This window comes from Vigna radiata, chromosome 10, assembly GCF_000741045.1.
Source record: "Vigna radiata var. radiata cultivar VC1973A chromosome 10, Vradiata_ver6, whole genome shotgun sequence".
NCBI lineage: Eukaryota > Viridiplantae > Streptophyta > Magnoliopsida > Fabales > Fabaceae > Vigna > Vigna radiata.
In genome coordinates, this window is record NC_028360.1 from 15,834,681 (window position 1) to 15,849,381 (window position 14,701).

General features: G+C 28.9%; 1 protein-coding gene across 2 annotated transcripts; it reads right to left on the minus strand.

Moving 5' to 3' along the window:
* Positions 1–9,509: 9,509 nt before the first annotated feature.
* Positions 9,510–13,178, minus strand: LOC106775674 (probable E3 ubiquitin-protein ligase LUL4). Of its 2 annotated transcripts, XR_002669793.1 has the most exons (4): positions 12,396–13,178; positions 10,927–11,440; positions 10,666–10,811; positions 9,852–9,987 (listed from the first exon to the last, which is right to left on the minus strand). XR_002669793.1 is itself a non-coding variant. In XM_014662824.2 (3 exons), the coding sequence occupies exons 1-3, from the start codon at positions 13,100–13,102 to the stop codon at positions 9,874–9,876; spliced, it is 1,335 nt and encodes a 444-aa protein (XP_014518310.1). In that variant the 5' UTR covers positions 13,103–13,175; the 3' UTR covers positions 9,510–9,873. The 2 variants fall into 2 exon arrangements, 1 of the variants encoding a protein (XP_014518310.1); XM_014662824.2 differs by lacking the exon at positions 10,666–10,811 and having other exon boundaries at positions 9,510–9,987; positions 12,396–13,175.
* Positions 13,179–14,701: the final 1,523 nt, after the last annotated feature.

Sequence of the window (14,701 nt, forward strand, 5' to 3'; positions counted from 1 at the left end):
CTATTCTTAAACAATTTCAATTAAAAAGATAAATTCACCAAATATTGTCCAACTAACTACTCTCTCGTATATTAAAACAGACTAAATATTTGAAAAACAAATTTATTTCATAGAAGATGTTTCAAGAAAAATATTTATTTGTCAAAAAAGTATGCAAATCTATATAAATAGTATAATATCTCATTTTAGTAGTCTAAAACCATCAAATAAAATGTTTCAAAAATGATAACTAACAAGAAAACCTAGAGATTAACCTAAACCTAACTACATTGTTGCTTCACCCCCACCTTATGGTACATAAACTGAAAAGACATCCCCTTTAGTTCACACCATTTAAGGTTGATATTGCAAAGGAAAAAACAAGCACAAACAAACAACAACACAAAGAGTAAGCTAATATTATAAGAGAATTAAATCATGCAATTATAACATCTTAGAACATAATTCACTTTCAAACCAAAACAAACCTAAAAAAGCATAAAGATAAATTCTAGATTTGACTAAATCCGGATATATGTATTGATGTGAAACTATGGCAAGTTGCTCATTTGTAGTGATGAAACAGCTACCACAAAAGATTAGTTTACTAATGTCCTTTGGATAAAAGAACATCAAATCATTGACTAGGACCTCGTACTACTTCTCAGCACAGAATCCCCCTATTTATCATATATGAAGTGATTATTGGAGCGTCAGAACAACTTCTAAGGCTGAGTTCCTACATCAATACATTACTCTACTTGGAACAATCATCTAGAATTTCACCTTAGAAACTCGTTTCAAACCATACTTCAATAACCTCATGCATAAAACATCATAATATTCAATTTATATTACCAAACAAACCTTAAAGTATCAATATAACTCCCTTCAATAAAAAATAAAAGAAAAGAGACTGAAAAAGTCAAACTATTAATAAGGTGCCCAACGCCAGAACTTTGGCGCTCAATGCCGGACCTATAGTAGGCAAGTTGCGCTCAATGTCCAAACATACCGCTTAGCGCCAAGAAGTCAAAGGACTCACTGACTTTGTGGCGCTCAGCGCATAAAGTTGCGCTCGGTGTCTTGTAGCCCAGGGCTATTGTGTTTGACAGCGTTGAGCATCACACAAGACGACTCAACCCCATATCAGATGAGAACAACTTTCTATATTGATTTAGGTGCACCTTAAACCTATCCAAATGGCCAAACCGAATTCCTTGACAATAGGATTGATGTAAAAACATGTTTAGGAATGAAATTGAGTACTACTTTTCTCATTTGGTTAGAAACAAGATGTATTGGATCAACTCAACCACTTAAAATCACGTATAACCAATTCTACACATTATAAACCAAAAATTTGCAAACTAAGAGTCTAAACTAGTCACAATTAATTCAAAAATAGACTCTAAACCTTCATTTTTAACTTAGACTTGCTTATTTAGATTTTCACCTATTAAAACCCCTAAAAATGGACCAAAAGCAACATAAACTCAACTTATTAATTACTTATGAACTCAACATCAAATTTATGGTTATTTGAAGTTCTAGACAAGTTTAAAGTGATTTAAAAACAACTTCCTAACATCAATTTTAGTTTCAAGATCACTCTTTAACAAATTCACCTACCAAAACCTCAATTTAGACCGAACATCAACCCAACTACACTTCCATTTCACTAATTTCAACTCTATAACAAATTTATACCACAAATATCTTCAAGGCAACAACATCACATGTTCAAGCAAGCAACATATCACAATCATACACTACAATATTCATCAATAAGCAAATATTGACTAAAATTGTAATAAATTCAACCAAGTATACATCTCACATTCTATCAAACATACTCACATATACTTATTAACATAAAAATAAAGCAAATATTAGTTTCCATTACTTGATAGAAGACCAAACCACTCTAGAAAACCTAAAATAGTTCCAACAAACATAAATTTTTATTTACTATTACGAACTATAGAAACACACCGTATGATCATTGATCATCAGGGAGTGTTATAAAAGACTCAACGATGAAACTCATTCTATACAAAATTATTTATATTAAAACATTTTAATATTAAAATAATCGAATCTCGTTATCACTTTTAAAATATCATTTTTCTAGATTTTTATAAATAATATGAAAATAATAAAACTTTAAGTTAAATGGGTAGATATTTAAGAATAACTTTGTAATGTAAATTAAAAATAATGATGAAATACTTATAGTCATTTATTGATTTATCAAACTCTCTAAAATTTATAAAAAAAATAACATACTAGTATGAATTAATATAAAAACAAAGTGTTTCATTATTCCATGTATTGTAATTGCTATAGATTATAACTAGTTTTTATATTTTTTATAAGTTCTTCGTGAAACTCTTTTTAAAACATTTTTAACTATGTATAAAATAATAGTCCTCTAATAACCTCGTTATCATAAAAAATAAAAAATGACTTTGCATACAATGTAATATAAAAAAAAAATCCAATATTTATAATCTTTTGTTGATTTGTCGAATCCTTTAATATTTATAAAATAATGAATATTTTATTTTAGGATGAATTAATATAAAAGCAAAGTTTTTCATTATTCTTATTGCAATTGTTATAGATTAAAACTTTTTTTTAGAAGTTATTCATGAAACTCTTTTCAAAACCCTTTTAAGTGTGTATAAAACAGTAATCCTCTAATAATCTCATTACCATAAAAAATGGCTTTATATACAATATAAATTAGAAATAATGATAAAATATTTACAATTATTTATTGATTTGTTAAACCCTTTAAAATTTATAAAAAAAATGAACATACTAATATGAATTAACATAGAAACTAAGTGTTCGTTATTTGATGTATTGTATTGCAATTGTTATAGATTATAACTATTTTATACAAGTTATTTGTGAAATTCTTTTCATAACCTTTTTAACTATGTATAAATTAATAATCCTCTGATAATCTCATTATCATAAAAAAATGAATTTATATATACAATGTAAATTAAAAATAATGATAAAATATTTGTAACAATTTATTGATTTGTCCAACCCTTTAAAATTTATAAAAAAAATGAACATACTAGTAGGAATTAATATAGAAACAAATTGTTTTATTATTCTACATATTACAATTATTATAGATTATAACAATGTTTTACAAGTGGAACTCTTTTTAAAACCTTTTTAACTATATATAAAATAATAATTCTATAATAATCTCATTACCATAAAAAAAATCACAAAGTGTTCGATAAGATTGATTTATTTTTTTATCATTACATTTATCTTTTTAATTTATAATATAAATATATTATTATTATATTATTATTATTTCTATTATTATACTCATTCTTTCAAGTCATTAAACTCAATTTTTTTTTTCTGTTATGACCAATTTTTATGATAAAAAATTATAATCTAACTCATCAAAGTCAATTGTAAATATATCTCATTATTAAATAGGTTTACTGTAACAATGAAAATAGAAATGAAATAATCAAGAGAATAAAAATATTAATTATAAATTTTATTTATTTTAATTTTCAATATAAATAATATAACATAAACTTTAATTCGGTGCTATACAATAAGAAACAATTTAAGTAAAAGGTAGATTTTTCCTAAAGAGCTATGATTAATACAAATAATATATATTTTTCCATGGAAAAACTATTATAAGAATTACTACTAGTGTACAGAAAAATATGTTGTTTTTCAAAATTTAGTTATATTTGTAACATTTTTTATGTTACAAAATTAATTTTTGCTGCTATTTTGTTTTTTTTATAAATTTGATTATCTCTTTTTAATTATATTATTGGTGTGAAATATCCATTAGCCTTGGTTAAGAAACTAATATTAGAAATGATAAATACATGTGTTCTTAATGATGATATTTAAATTGGATAATGATATTTAGACAACATTTTTTTGACAACATTTGAACATTGATTACGTGTCAATTTATTATTGGTCGAAAATCACTCCACAATAATGTTTATGATTATTATTATTGATTGTGGAGTGATTTTTGACCAATCATAGATTGACACGTGATCAATGTTCAAATATTGTCAAAAAAATATTGTCTAAATATAATTATCCATTTAAATTCTTTATGAATCTGATAAAATTTCTATAATGATGTATATTTATACATCTGATCCATCCCAAAGAGAGAAATCAAATTTCAGAGTGGAAAAACTTACCAATAATATTTGATTTTGTACAAGTGACAACGACAAGTACTTTTTACCAAAAGTATTAAGAGTTTGAATACATAATGTCATTTTGGACATAAAATAGTAAAATTGTATAACGTGTTAGGCTAAAATTGAGTAAAGGACCAAAATGCACTAAAATCCACTTGTTATCTAACGAAATAAGATAAACAGTTAATTTACTATAATATAACATGATACATTATACTAAAGTTGAAAATTTTAACAGAATACATTATTTTACATATTAACAAAATTATCTATCATATCATAGTCTTAGAAACTGGATAAGACTATGTATTAGATATGTGTTTTTCCGCATATTTGCAGATTTTCCTCGGCAAGACAAAGTTGGTTTATGTCTTCTTTATCAAATTAATGCATGGGAAAACATAAACTTACTTTTATTTTAATTAAAAATGAGTGAATTGCTTATAATGAGTAATGTGTTAATAATTAATTGGAGTGACTTATAAGCTATTTTGACTAGTTCCTATAAACTAGATGAAAGTAAAACTTCAGTGCTTTAATAATATATTAAAGTTTTATACCTTTTTCTACTAAAGGGATCTTTTTTTCTCAATTATTGTTATTTGCCATTGATTTAATTTTGGATAAGCCCCTATAGAGTTAATAGGCTTAGATATGAAGTTTAACTTATTCAAAAGAAGAATATCATCCTTTTGAGTAGCTAGTATTCTGAACATTTTTGTATTGAATGTTTAACATTTGGGAGAGAAGTTAATTAGGTCTGATAGATGGGTCATTATTTGATAAAACAAAGTTTAAAATATGTTTCCTGGGGAATTCAGTTGGAGTGGCAGAAGTTTGGGGTCTTCTTGTTTAAGTGTTTGGTGCCAAACTTGTGTGAAATGAAATTAAAAATGGTGAACTTGTATGTGTCTTAAAAAGGCAAGTATCCATATATGTCTGTGTTTCAAACCAATAGTAGAACTCTTGTGATTAAATAATGCATACCTTACTTTAACAGCAATTAAGTGAAAAGAAGAAAAAGTAAGCATAGAACTGGGAATGGATAATTTGCACATGATCATGTCATACCAAAATGTGTCTATTTCTCCTAAAATGTACACAGATTTTAACATGGACTCATCTGTTTATTTCTACGAATAAAACCACGTATAATCATGTGAAATTCGTCCTCTAACAGATAATTTATCGAAAGTTGTTAGTACAATATTATACTTGAGATGAGGGTTTTACTTTTTACTTGGACATAACTAGAGTGGTAAGTATAGTACTCTAAAAATGGGCCCTTTGGATACCGATAGATTATCTGTTAAAATCTTGTTTTTTTCTTCCATTTCTGCACTTGATTTATTTTTCCAGGGTGTTTGGCCTTCTTCAAAGCCTAAAAACGTGATGATGTTCCTCTGATTTTAACCGGCAAAGAGCATTTGCACAGGGTTAAACTTAGATTTGAAAAGTGTATAATTGAAGTTATATATTAGGGTATAACTGAAAGGAAGTGTAGATAAAAGAAATGGGAAGTGGTGAAATAGGAGAAAAGATAGAAATAGTAATAGTAAAAAGAATTAAAATGATAAAAATGAAGGGTGGTTCTGTGATGGTGACAGGCAAAGAGAGGTATGATAGCATGGACTTAAGTGGAATGAGAGGTGAGTAATTGTTATTTATAGATGAATAGGTGGATCCATATTTAGGGATATGATTTTACAGATTTTGTCTCTAAGGTTGGATTGGGGAATGAGTTTGGCAGCCATGCAAGGCCATTGCTATTTACGTCCAAGACTTGGCATAAGCAACCACATGCTCTTAATTTGGATAGTGATTGATGACTGAGAATAAGATTTTCCATTACAACAGAGAAGAGCTATTTATTGACCCTCACCTACAACAGTACACTTGCAGTTGCACCTCACACATGGTCTGTTCTTTATCGCACTAGATTTTAGCATGCTACTGGAAATTAATAATGGACTGCAGGTGTACACAACCTTTTACCACAAGGGAAAACTTTTCATTCTTCTACTATTTCTAATGCTTTTCATCTTTTTCTCTTTTCCTATACCATCTCAACTTTTTATAAACAACTTCCTAACACTAATTAATTGCTTCTGTTCTGTTCTACTTCCTATTTCGTATTTCGTATTTCGTATTTTGTATTTCCCACCCAAAAAACGATCTTCTATATTCTCCTTTGACTTTGTCTGCTTCTCACGTTCTTCACATCTACCCAGACTGTCAACTTTGCTTCATGATGAATGAAACTGTCAATAATAGAGGCGATATCATTAGCCATAACCAAATCATCTCAACTCTTCAATAATTCAATAATCATGTGAACTCTTATAAACCAACTTAAGGTTCACTGGGAAATTCCTTTATATTTGCTAAACAATTATGAGACTCACGCTGCTATTCAATTACAAATTATCATTTATATAATAATATGTTCATTTTTATAACAATAGTTTTTCAATATCATACAAAAACAATTTCGAGTTATTATTGCGTTAAAAAGTCGTATTTTAAATATACGTGTTTCTTTTGGAAAGAAAGGATCCAGTTTCACCCTGTAAAATCTCCTTGTTCTTTTTGTTTTTTATATATACAGTAACTTGTATTGCAAAAGCTCGGGCTTAAAGCCCAGAATAATAAAATTTATGAGTCTTTCTTCCTGCACCCCACTTTTTTCTTTCTGCACCCTCAAACGTGAAGATATCAATGTTTTTATAATTGAAGACGACATTGGCATCACCTTCAACGTTCTTCTTCCTCCATAAAAAGCACCAACACATAATCATCCATTAACCTTCATTTTTCATTTCTTTGAGGACATTTATGTCATGACATGACTTTGATAAAAGAGGGTTTTCTTTTCTTTGAATAAGGCAACAAATACAAAAATGTGTTTATATTGAATATAGTAACAAAATGTCAATGATATATATAAAAACAAAACTTCTTTTCAATATATCGAGAAAGAGACGTTCTTGAGTTTTATCAAACTCATTATTAAATTTAATTAAAAAAATTTGATTGAATTGGAATAAGTTGATGATGGTAGTATTCGGTCAAATTTTGATTGAATCAATGTGGTTAATAATGTGATGAATTATATTTGTTAGCTATTTCAAATAAACATTATTTTATAATCTATTTCTTTTTTCTTTACGGATACATTTTGATATAAATTTTAATATTCATACTCTATACGTATTCGTGATTAAATGTACAATTAAAACAAAAAACTGAAGCGCAGGTGAGATGATGCATTCAAAAATTAAGATAAAAAAGGAATACCATTGAATGTAGGTAGATTGTTATCAACTTTTACTTTTCTTTTATAAAACATTACTGAAGAAAACACATGCTCACAGTTTACGCGGCTTTCACTTTTTTTTTATAACAAAAATAATATATTTATTACTATTATAACTATAAAACTAAATTGAAGTCATTTTTATAATTTCAATATAGGTAATTTTTTTTAGATTATTATTTTTTTATTAAAATAGCTATTTTAATTTTAAAACATAATTAAATTTTAGAAAAAAATCAATACATTAAAGAAATGTTAAATTTGAAAAAAAAAAAACTGTCACTTAATGTTCAACTCAAACAAACTATGAGTTTGATTAAATTTAATTAAAGTATTAAAAATATCAGTGTCTATTTTTCTTTACCTTTCTTCCCTGGTTTAATCCTTCATGTCTCTTCGTTTATCCTTTGTGGTTTAAAAGATTAATGTTTTATGTCCCTTTTCTATAATAATAAAGTATTAAATAAATTATGAACTTGGCACAATTTCAATGGCATGAAGGGATGTTAGTTTATATTCATTTTATCTCATCTCTAAGTATTAAACAAAATTATCACCAACGAGACAAACATACCTCGCTTCAAATAGTATTTCCTCTTACTAATAATTAGAACAAATAAACTAGCATACTAAGTAAGAATGATTTAATGTCAAAAATTGAGTATATGCTTATTATCTTGATATTCAAAATTTAGTGACGTCTAATTTCGTTAATTATTTTTAATATTTTTTTAGGTTTTTAACTCTTTTAAATCATTGATGACTCTAATTAAATAACCAGAAATTATTGATATTTTTATGTGCTCAGTTATAATTAATGTTTGAAACTTAGTATTTATAATTTAAATTACAACAATACTATATTTGCTTATTTCAAACGATATAATTCAAATTTATAACATTTTTATTTCAAAATACAATAAACCAATTTATTATTTATATATAAAAAGAGTTAATATATTAAAAGGGTTGGAAATATCAACCTGTCTCTTCAAATTGATGATAAGATAATTATCCAACCTAACTTTCCATTTTAAGAGTAAGTTGATGCAACGTTTAAGCTCACTGATCATTTTTGTAACATTAGTTTGGTAGAATACTGAAGTCAAGAAAAAGATTTATGAAATATTACCTGGTTTGGTACAATACTCAATCCTTACAAAATTAATTTGTACGATAAAATTTGAATTCATTCATGTAATATAAATTTATCTTTTTTTAATAAATATAATTAGTTATTTCTTTTAAAATTATAACGTCAATATAAGTTTCATTATACTAATTTCTATTTTTAAAGTGAAAACATATACATATACTTATTCTCATTCTTGTACGCATGTAACCACTCGATCAATGTTTATTAACTTGGTTGACAAAAATAAAATAAAATGACATTATCAATAATTCAATACTATAAACCACTTCTCTCTTTAATGCAATAGGATGTTGTAAAGCCTATTTAGCAACTTTCGAACATAAATCCAAACACAATATGCCATAGGCTAATAAGGATGAACATTTAAGTTTTAATGTTTCAAGAGACATCTGACTTCTTTAAATATTGACAAATAAATAATTAAAAATGAATAATAAATGAATTACAATAGAACCGTTTCTAAATATAATTGTTATTTGATAGGATTAAAAGTTTTAAAGGGTTTAAGCAAGATCTCCATCATAACATAAACATATTTTTAAAATATCTATCTACAAAAAAACTATCGTTTTAAATATAAACAATATCTAATGGTAATTGTTATCTTCCTTTTTTTCTTAAAGAAAAAAATAAACCCTAAAAGTAGGCTCACTATGAAGGTACACATATTCTTCATCTATCATTTGAGAGAATAATTGATTTCTAGATCCTATTTGGTTTTTCTGTTCTGTTTGATTATTTGAAAACCATCTTATTCTACTTAACATCCAACACCTAGTATCTTCTAGGCCCCATTAAAACAAAATATGGTACATCACATAAATCACAGCAATGATAAGTTTCAAACATCCACTATACATGTTTAAATATGTAATAACTTTCAAAGATTCAGTATGGACCATCCAAGGTATTATCTCATTTCTCCCTTATCTCTAGACAATAAACACCATCAAGACAAACTACAGAAAAATGATCGCCTGTACAATATAGATGACACGGGACGACGCCTTCAATCACGAAAGATCTAATTTTCCCATGAACACATCACAAAAGCTATAAACAGATTATTGACTAAATTTAAAAAAAGAAGAAAGAAATTGCTATATACTACCTTACTGCAAACTTGAAAAAAAGGGGGAATTTCTTAAAAGGAATTTATTGATAATACCCTGCAACTTGGCATCACAAGAAAAATCTCATTGATTGTCATTGTTTACTTTGATCTGTATAAGTTCCTCGATAGACTGCCGGCATATAGGGCATTTATTGGATTGAAGTCGCAAATCTTTTGTACAGTCACCGCACATACACTGGAAAAACAAAACAGAAGTCATATGAGAATAATCAATACGAAAATATACATTCTGACAAATGATGCAGGCATGGGTGAAAAAAATATGTTGGTGCTAATCCTGAAGAAAGGCTGGGGCACCCGTTATTAAATAAACATTACTTTGGCTGCGCAGCAAAGTGTTAAATTAGAATATAAATATATAGTTAAATTCACAACTAATTAGAATATAAACATTTATATAGTTAAATTCACAACTAATTAGAATATAAATATATAGTTAAATTCATAACTAGTGAGTTGTACCGATATGTTTCTGAACTCTAATGATAGCATGCTACGCTGATGAAGAAAAAACAGGGTTTGACAATTGAAAACACTCATCAGTTAGTAAAAGTAGTCCAAACTAAGTTATTATGTAAAATAAAATACACTAAAACGATGTTCTATTGCTACTAACAGCAAGGATTTTACTGCCCAAGAAATTAGTACATTTACTGCTACTAGTCAGGAAGAAACAAAAACACTGTATAGTCATTTCACCCACAGTATATGTGTAAGTGCTGATATTTTGATCAATCACCAGACATCTCACAGCCTTGATAACAAAAACATGGGAAGGCGGGAGAGGAAGAAAAGAAAAACTAAAACAATGAGGACCACAAAACACCAATTAGTTCCTATTAGAAATACTAACAATGAGCTCGGTTTTCCACGAGCAATCTCATGCAAATACTAGCTGCGCTTTTAGGCCTGCAAATCCGAATGAACCATAACTAAAATAATCCCCGTGATCTCTTAACTTCCACAAGCGATCTCGTGCAATTATCCAGGGCTATGTATCTGTTTGAACCATAACTTCTATTATTTGCATGAACCAATACTAAAGCTAGAACCTTGATTTCTTCCTCTAAATTGATTAACTCCAAATATAGGCACATTTGAAATGAAATCTTACCATATGTCGACAAGGTAAGACAGCTGTATCCTTTGGTTCAGTCATGCATATGACACACTCCTTCCCGGGATCATTGTCGTCAAAATCAGCTGCAGGTGAGCTTGCTATTCCATATAACTCTCTCAACTCATATCTAACACCATCAATCCACAAAATCTGCCTTACTACTTTTATATGGAAAGAACCAGCACCATTACTTTTCTCCAAGACACCTTGAGTTATTTGCATGTGAGGTGATGCATCTAGAACAGAATCACCTGGAGTTTCATCTTCCGAGGGTGTTTTCAAACTTGTTTCGGCACATATAACTAGAGGAAAGACATCTTCTCCAGGTGAGGACTTTGAAAGATCATCCAACTCAAAGAAGCCTAGGTCAATTCCTGTTCCCGAAGGCTGGGAAAATGTCTGGCCGACTCCTTTCTGAAAGGGTATTGTGACTGGCTGAAAAGCATCAGGAAATAATGGAACAAACCTACATTTTTCTTCTTCTTTGGCAAAGTAGGAGACAGTAATGCTAGCAATCACAATAATAAGGAGCAGAGAATTAGAAAAAGTTAAAATATTTCATAAAATATGCAGTATTATGCAGTGCTCACTCAATCTTTAAATTTTCGCATCTTATAAAATTCATTTCAAATAATTAGACACTAAAAGTATCAAAGAAATCATAAATTTAACCCATGAACATGTTTACAATGCAAATGCGGGAAGGAAAAGCAGTTGTCCAGGTGAAATTTCCTACTAATTGGTTACTCTCTAAGTCTTCCAATGTGATTCAAAATTTTGAAATTACTCAAGCTGGAACACCAATTGGAGTTCTTGCTTAGAAAACCACGTTGAAAGTGTTGCAAACTTCCTTCAGGTTAAAAATTTGTCCAACATATTCTTGGCACGTTAAAGACAATAACAAGAAACTCCTACTTATACTCAAGGCATTAAGATTAGAGTTAAATCTGAGCACGGCCTCACTAAAAGACATAGAATAAATGACTTAATTGAGGATACTTGGCCACAATTAGTGAGGCCTGGTCAAACAAAAGGTACTTTGCGGGGTTTCTCAAGGATAGTGAGACATCCGGCACTAGACACACGAAATGGGCAACCATTGGTCTTGGCCACAATTTGCTGTGAAAGACAAACTCTCCACTAATCTACTGTTCTTCTATCATCACACCCGGACACTGCAAGACCACAAGATCCCCACTCCTGATGATAGGAATCTTACAAGTTTTTTTCTTCTAATTTCAGGATAATTACTTACAATTTGTATTCTGATTTTAAAAATAAATAAAGACACGGTACCACTGTAGTAGGTATTCAATTGGTATCCTCCTGAAGTTATCGTGCAATTTCAACTCACACATGAATTTTAAATAAAAAGATCCACAAAGACAGCGCAGCAAAACTTAATTAACGATGAAACAAATCCAATTTTCAGAGAGTTCGAAAAGAAGTGTGAAAAGCCTTACCTGCCATCGTAGACAGCATCGAAAACGAAGGAAATGAGATGCTGATCGGGGTTTTCCTGGTCAACCTCGAGGCGCAGGGTGTCTTTGTGGACGTTAACATAGTTTCGTATCTTCTTCGCAGTCTGGTGATCGACATAGGGCGGAGGAGTGGAGGCAGCGGCGCGAGTAGCGGCCGGCCACACGGTAGGCTGAGGGTGGTATGAAGGTTGGTAGTGAAGGCGATTGGGCGCAGAATTGGCGTAGTTGGTATAGGCACTCTGGTTGGGGTGATAGAAGGAGATGGAATGGGTCTGCGGCGGCGGTGGCGGCTGTGCCGTCTGTGGCGGTGGAGCCAAGGGAGGGGGAGCAGCATAGTTGTTGTTGTTGTGGGGGGAGTAAGTGGTTGTGGAAGGGAGAAAGTAGCCCTGCGGTGGCAGCGGAGGAGGAGGGTGGTTGAATTGGGGACGGTAATAGTAAGGGGGAGGTGGGAGTGGAGGCGGTGTGTTTTGGATGTAATTGTTTCTTCTTCTGCTACTCCATGAGATACCCATGAGAATGGTTGAATTCAGAATCAGAAGCAGTGAGATGATGATTATGATGATGATGAAACAGAGCTCCCAATGGAATGAATGCGTGTTGTGCGGGAAATTAAGTAGAACCAACCTTTTGTGTTCTTTGTTCTTTCCACGGATTTCTATAGTTTTCCACTTTCCCTTTTTACTTTTCATTCATTCTCTCCTAAACCTAAGAATTGTTTGATCAGCTCCACCTCCTTCCTATGTCTTCTAAGGAAAATCACAAGCACAAGCAAAATTAACTGAAAAATAGATGCATATAATTCTTATTATTTTGGCTTAATAAAATTTTAATTCTTTCATATATTTAGATATTTTTAATTTGATTGTATTCTGTCCAGAACTTTTATATTGTTTAAATTGGTTTGACTTTGTGGTAGAGTGAAGTGACATTGTTGTCTTTATATTATTATCTTTCAACACCATTTTGATCTTGTTTTTACATAAAATAATATATAATATAGTTAAATTTAGATATCATAGTTTTGATTAAATTTTAATTTGTTGTAAGTATCTTCATTTTTTATACTTCTGATTAAATTATTACAAACTGTTTAATGAGAAGATGAATTCTATGTTTATCAAACCACATGTTTTATGTATTCTGATTATTTTTGTTTTAATATTTAATTTTAAAAACAAAATAATATTTTTTTTACAAAAATAATTAAAATTTTCAGAGATTTATTTGTATTATTATGCTCGTATTATTTCACTGAAAATAAAATTAAACAGGAATAACTCAAAAAATATAAAGATTTTATACCTCGATAGAATGAAACATTTTTATACAAAGCCAGTTAAAAATATTGAGTTAAACTTGAAACTTAATTATATGATTCTTCATGCTCTATATATAGACATACAAACAATGATAACCCAATGCAACAATCACATTGGACAATTAATTAAATATTTTTGTAATAAATATTCGATTAAAAATAATAAAAAATTGTAAATAAAACTTAATTATGTAATTCTTTTTAATTTCTTGTTAACCAGAATACCTATCACTAAATTAAAGATACTAATCCAAAGAAGCACTTTCAATCCAGAAATATATATTTATTCGGACAACAAATCTATTCAAAAATCTAGTGACACTTTCCTTTTTAGTAGGAAAAGATATATGAAATATTGCTTGACTTTTTATTAAAAAATGTAGGGTTAAATATGTTTTTAGTTCCTATACTTTGAGGCAATTTTGGTTTTAGTCCATTTTCGAACTATGGTACAATTTAGTCCTTTAACTTTAGAAAACTCTGGTTTTAATTCATTTTACCAAATTTTTTTAACTTTATTGGTGGTTTTAGTTTATTTGGATTTTTTACACTGTTTGACATATTTTTACTTCAATGTTAACTGAAAAACGTGCTTGAAACAACCAATAAAGTTAAAAAAATTTGGTAAAATGAACTAAAACCAGAGTTTTATAAAGTTAAAGGACTAAATTGTACCATAGTTCGAAAATGGACTAAAACCAAAATTGTCTTAAAGTATAGGGACTAAAAACATATTTAACCCAAAAATTTATAATAATTTCAAATAATTTTTTGAGAAAATGACACAAAAGTATTTCATGGTAAAACACTGTACATTATAATTACATATTAACCGCAGAGAAATCATATTTATTCTATTTTTACACTTTTATCTCGACAAGTGTAAGAGATTAAAAAATTATATTATAGAATTGATAATGTATATAAAATGATGAAAATTGATTATTTTAATAATAAAAATTTAAAATAT

Bases quoted from the DNA above. Each gene is read 5' to 3' on its own strand.
- LOC106775674 (XM_014662824.2), bottom strand. From the start codon at position 13,102: ATGAAAAGTAAAAAGGGAAAGTGGAAAACTATAGAAATCCGTGGAAAG. The intron at 11,441-12,395 runs GTAAGGCTTTTC...TGTGATTGCTAG, and splicing joins GATGCTGTCTACGATGGCAG to CATTACTGTCTCCTACTTTG. The intron at 9,988-10,926 runs GTAAGATTTCAT...TTGTTTTTCCAG, and splicing joins TCTTACCTTGTCGACATATG to TGTATGTGCGGTGACTGTAC.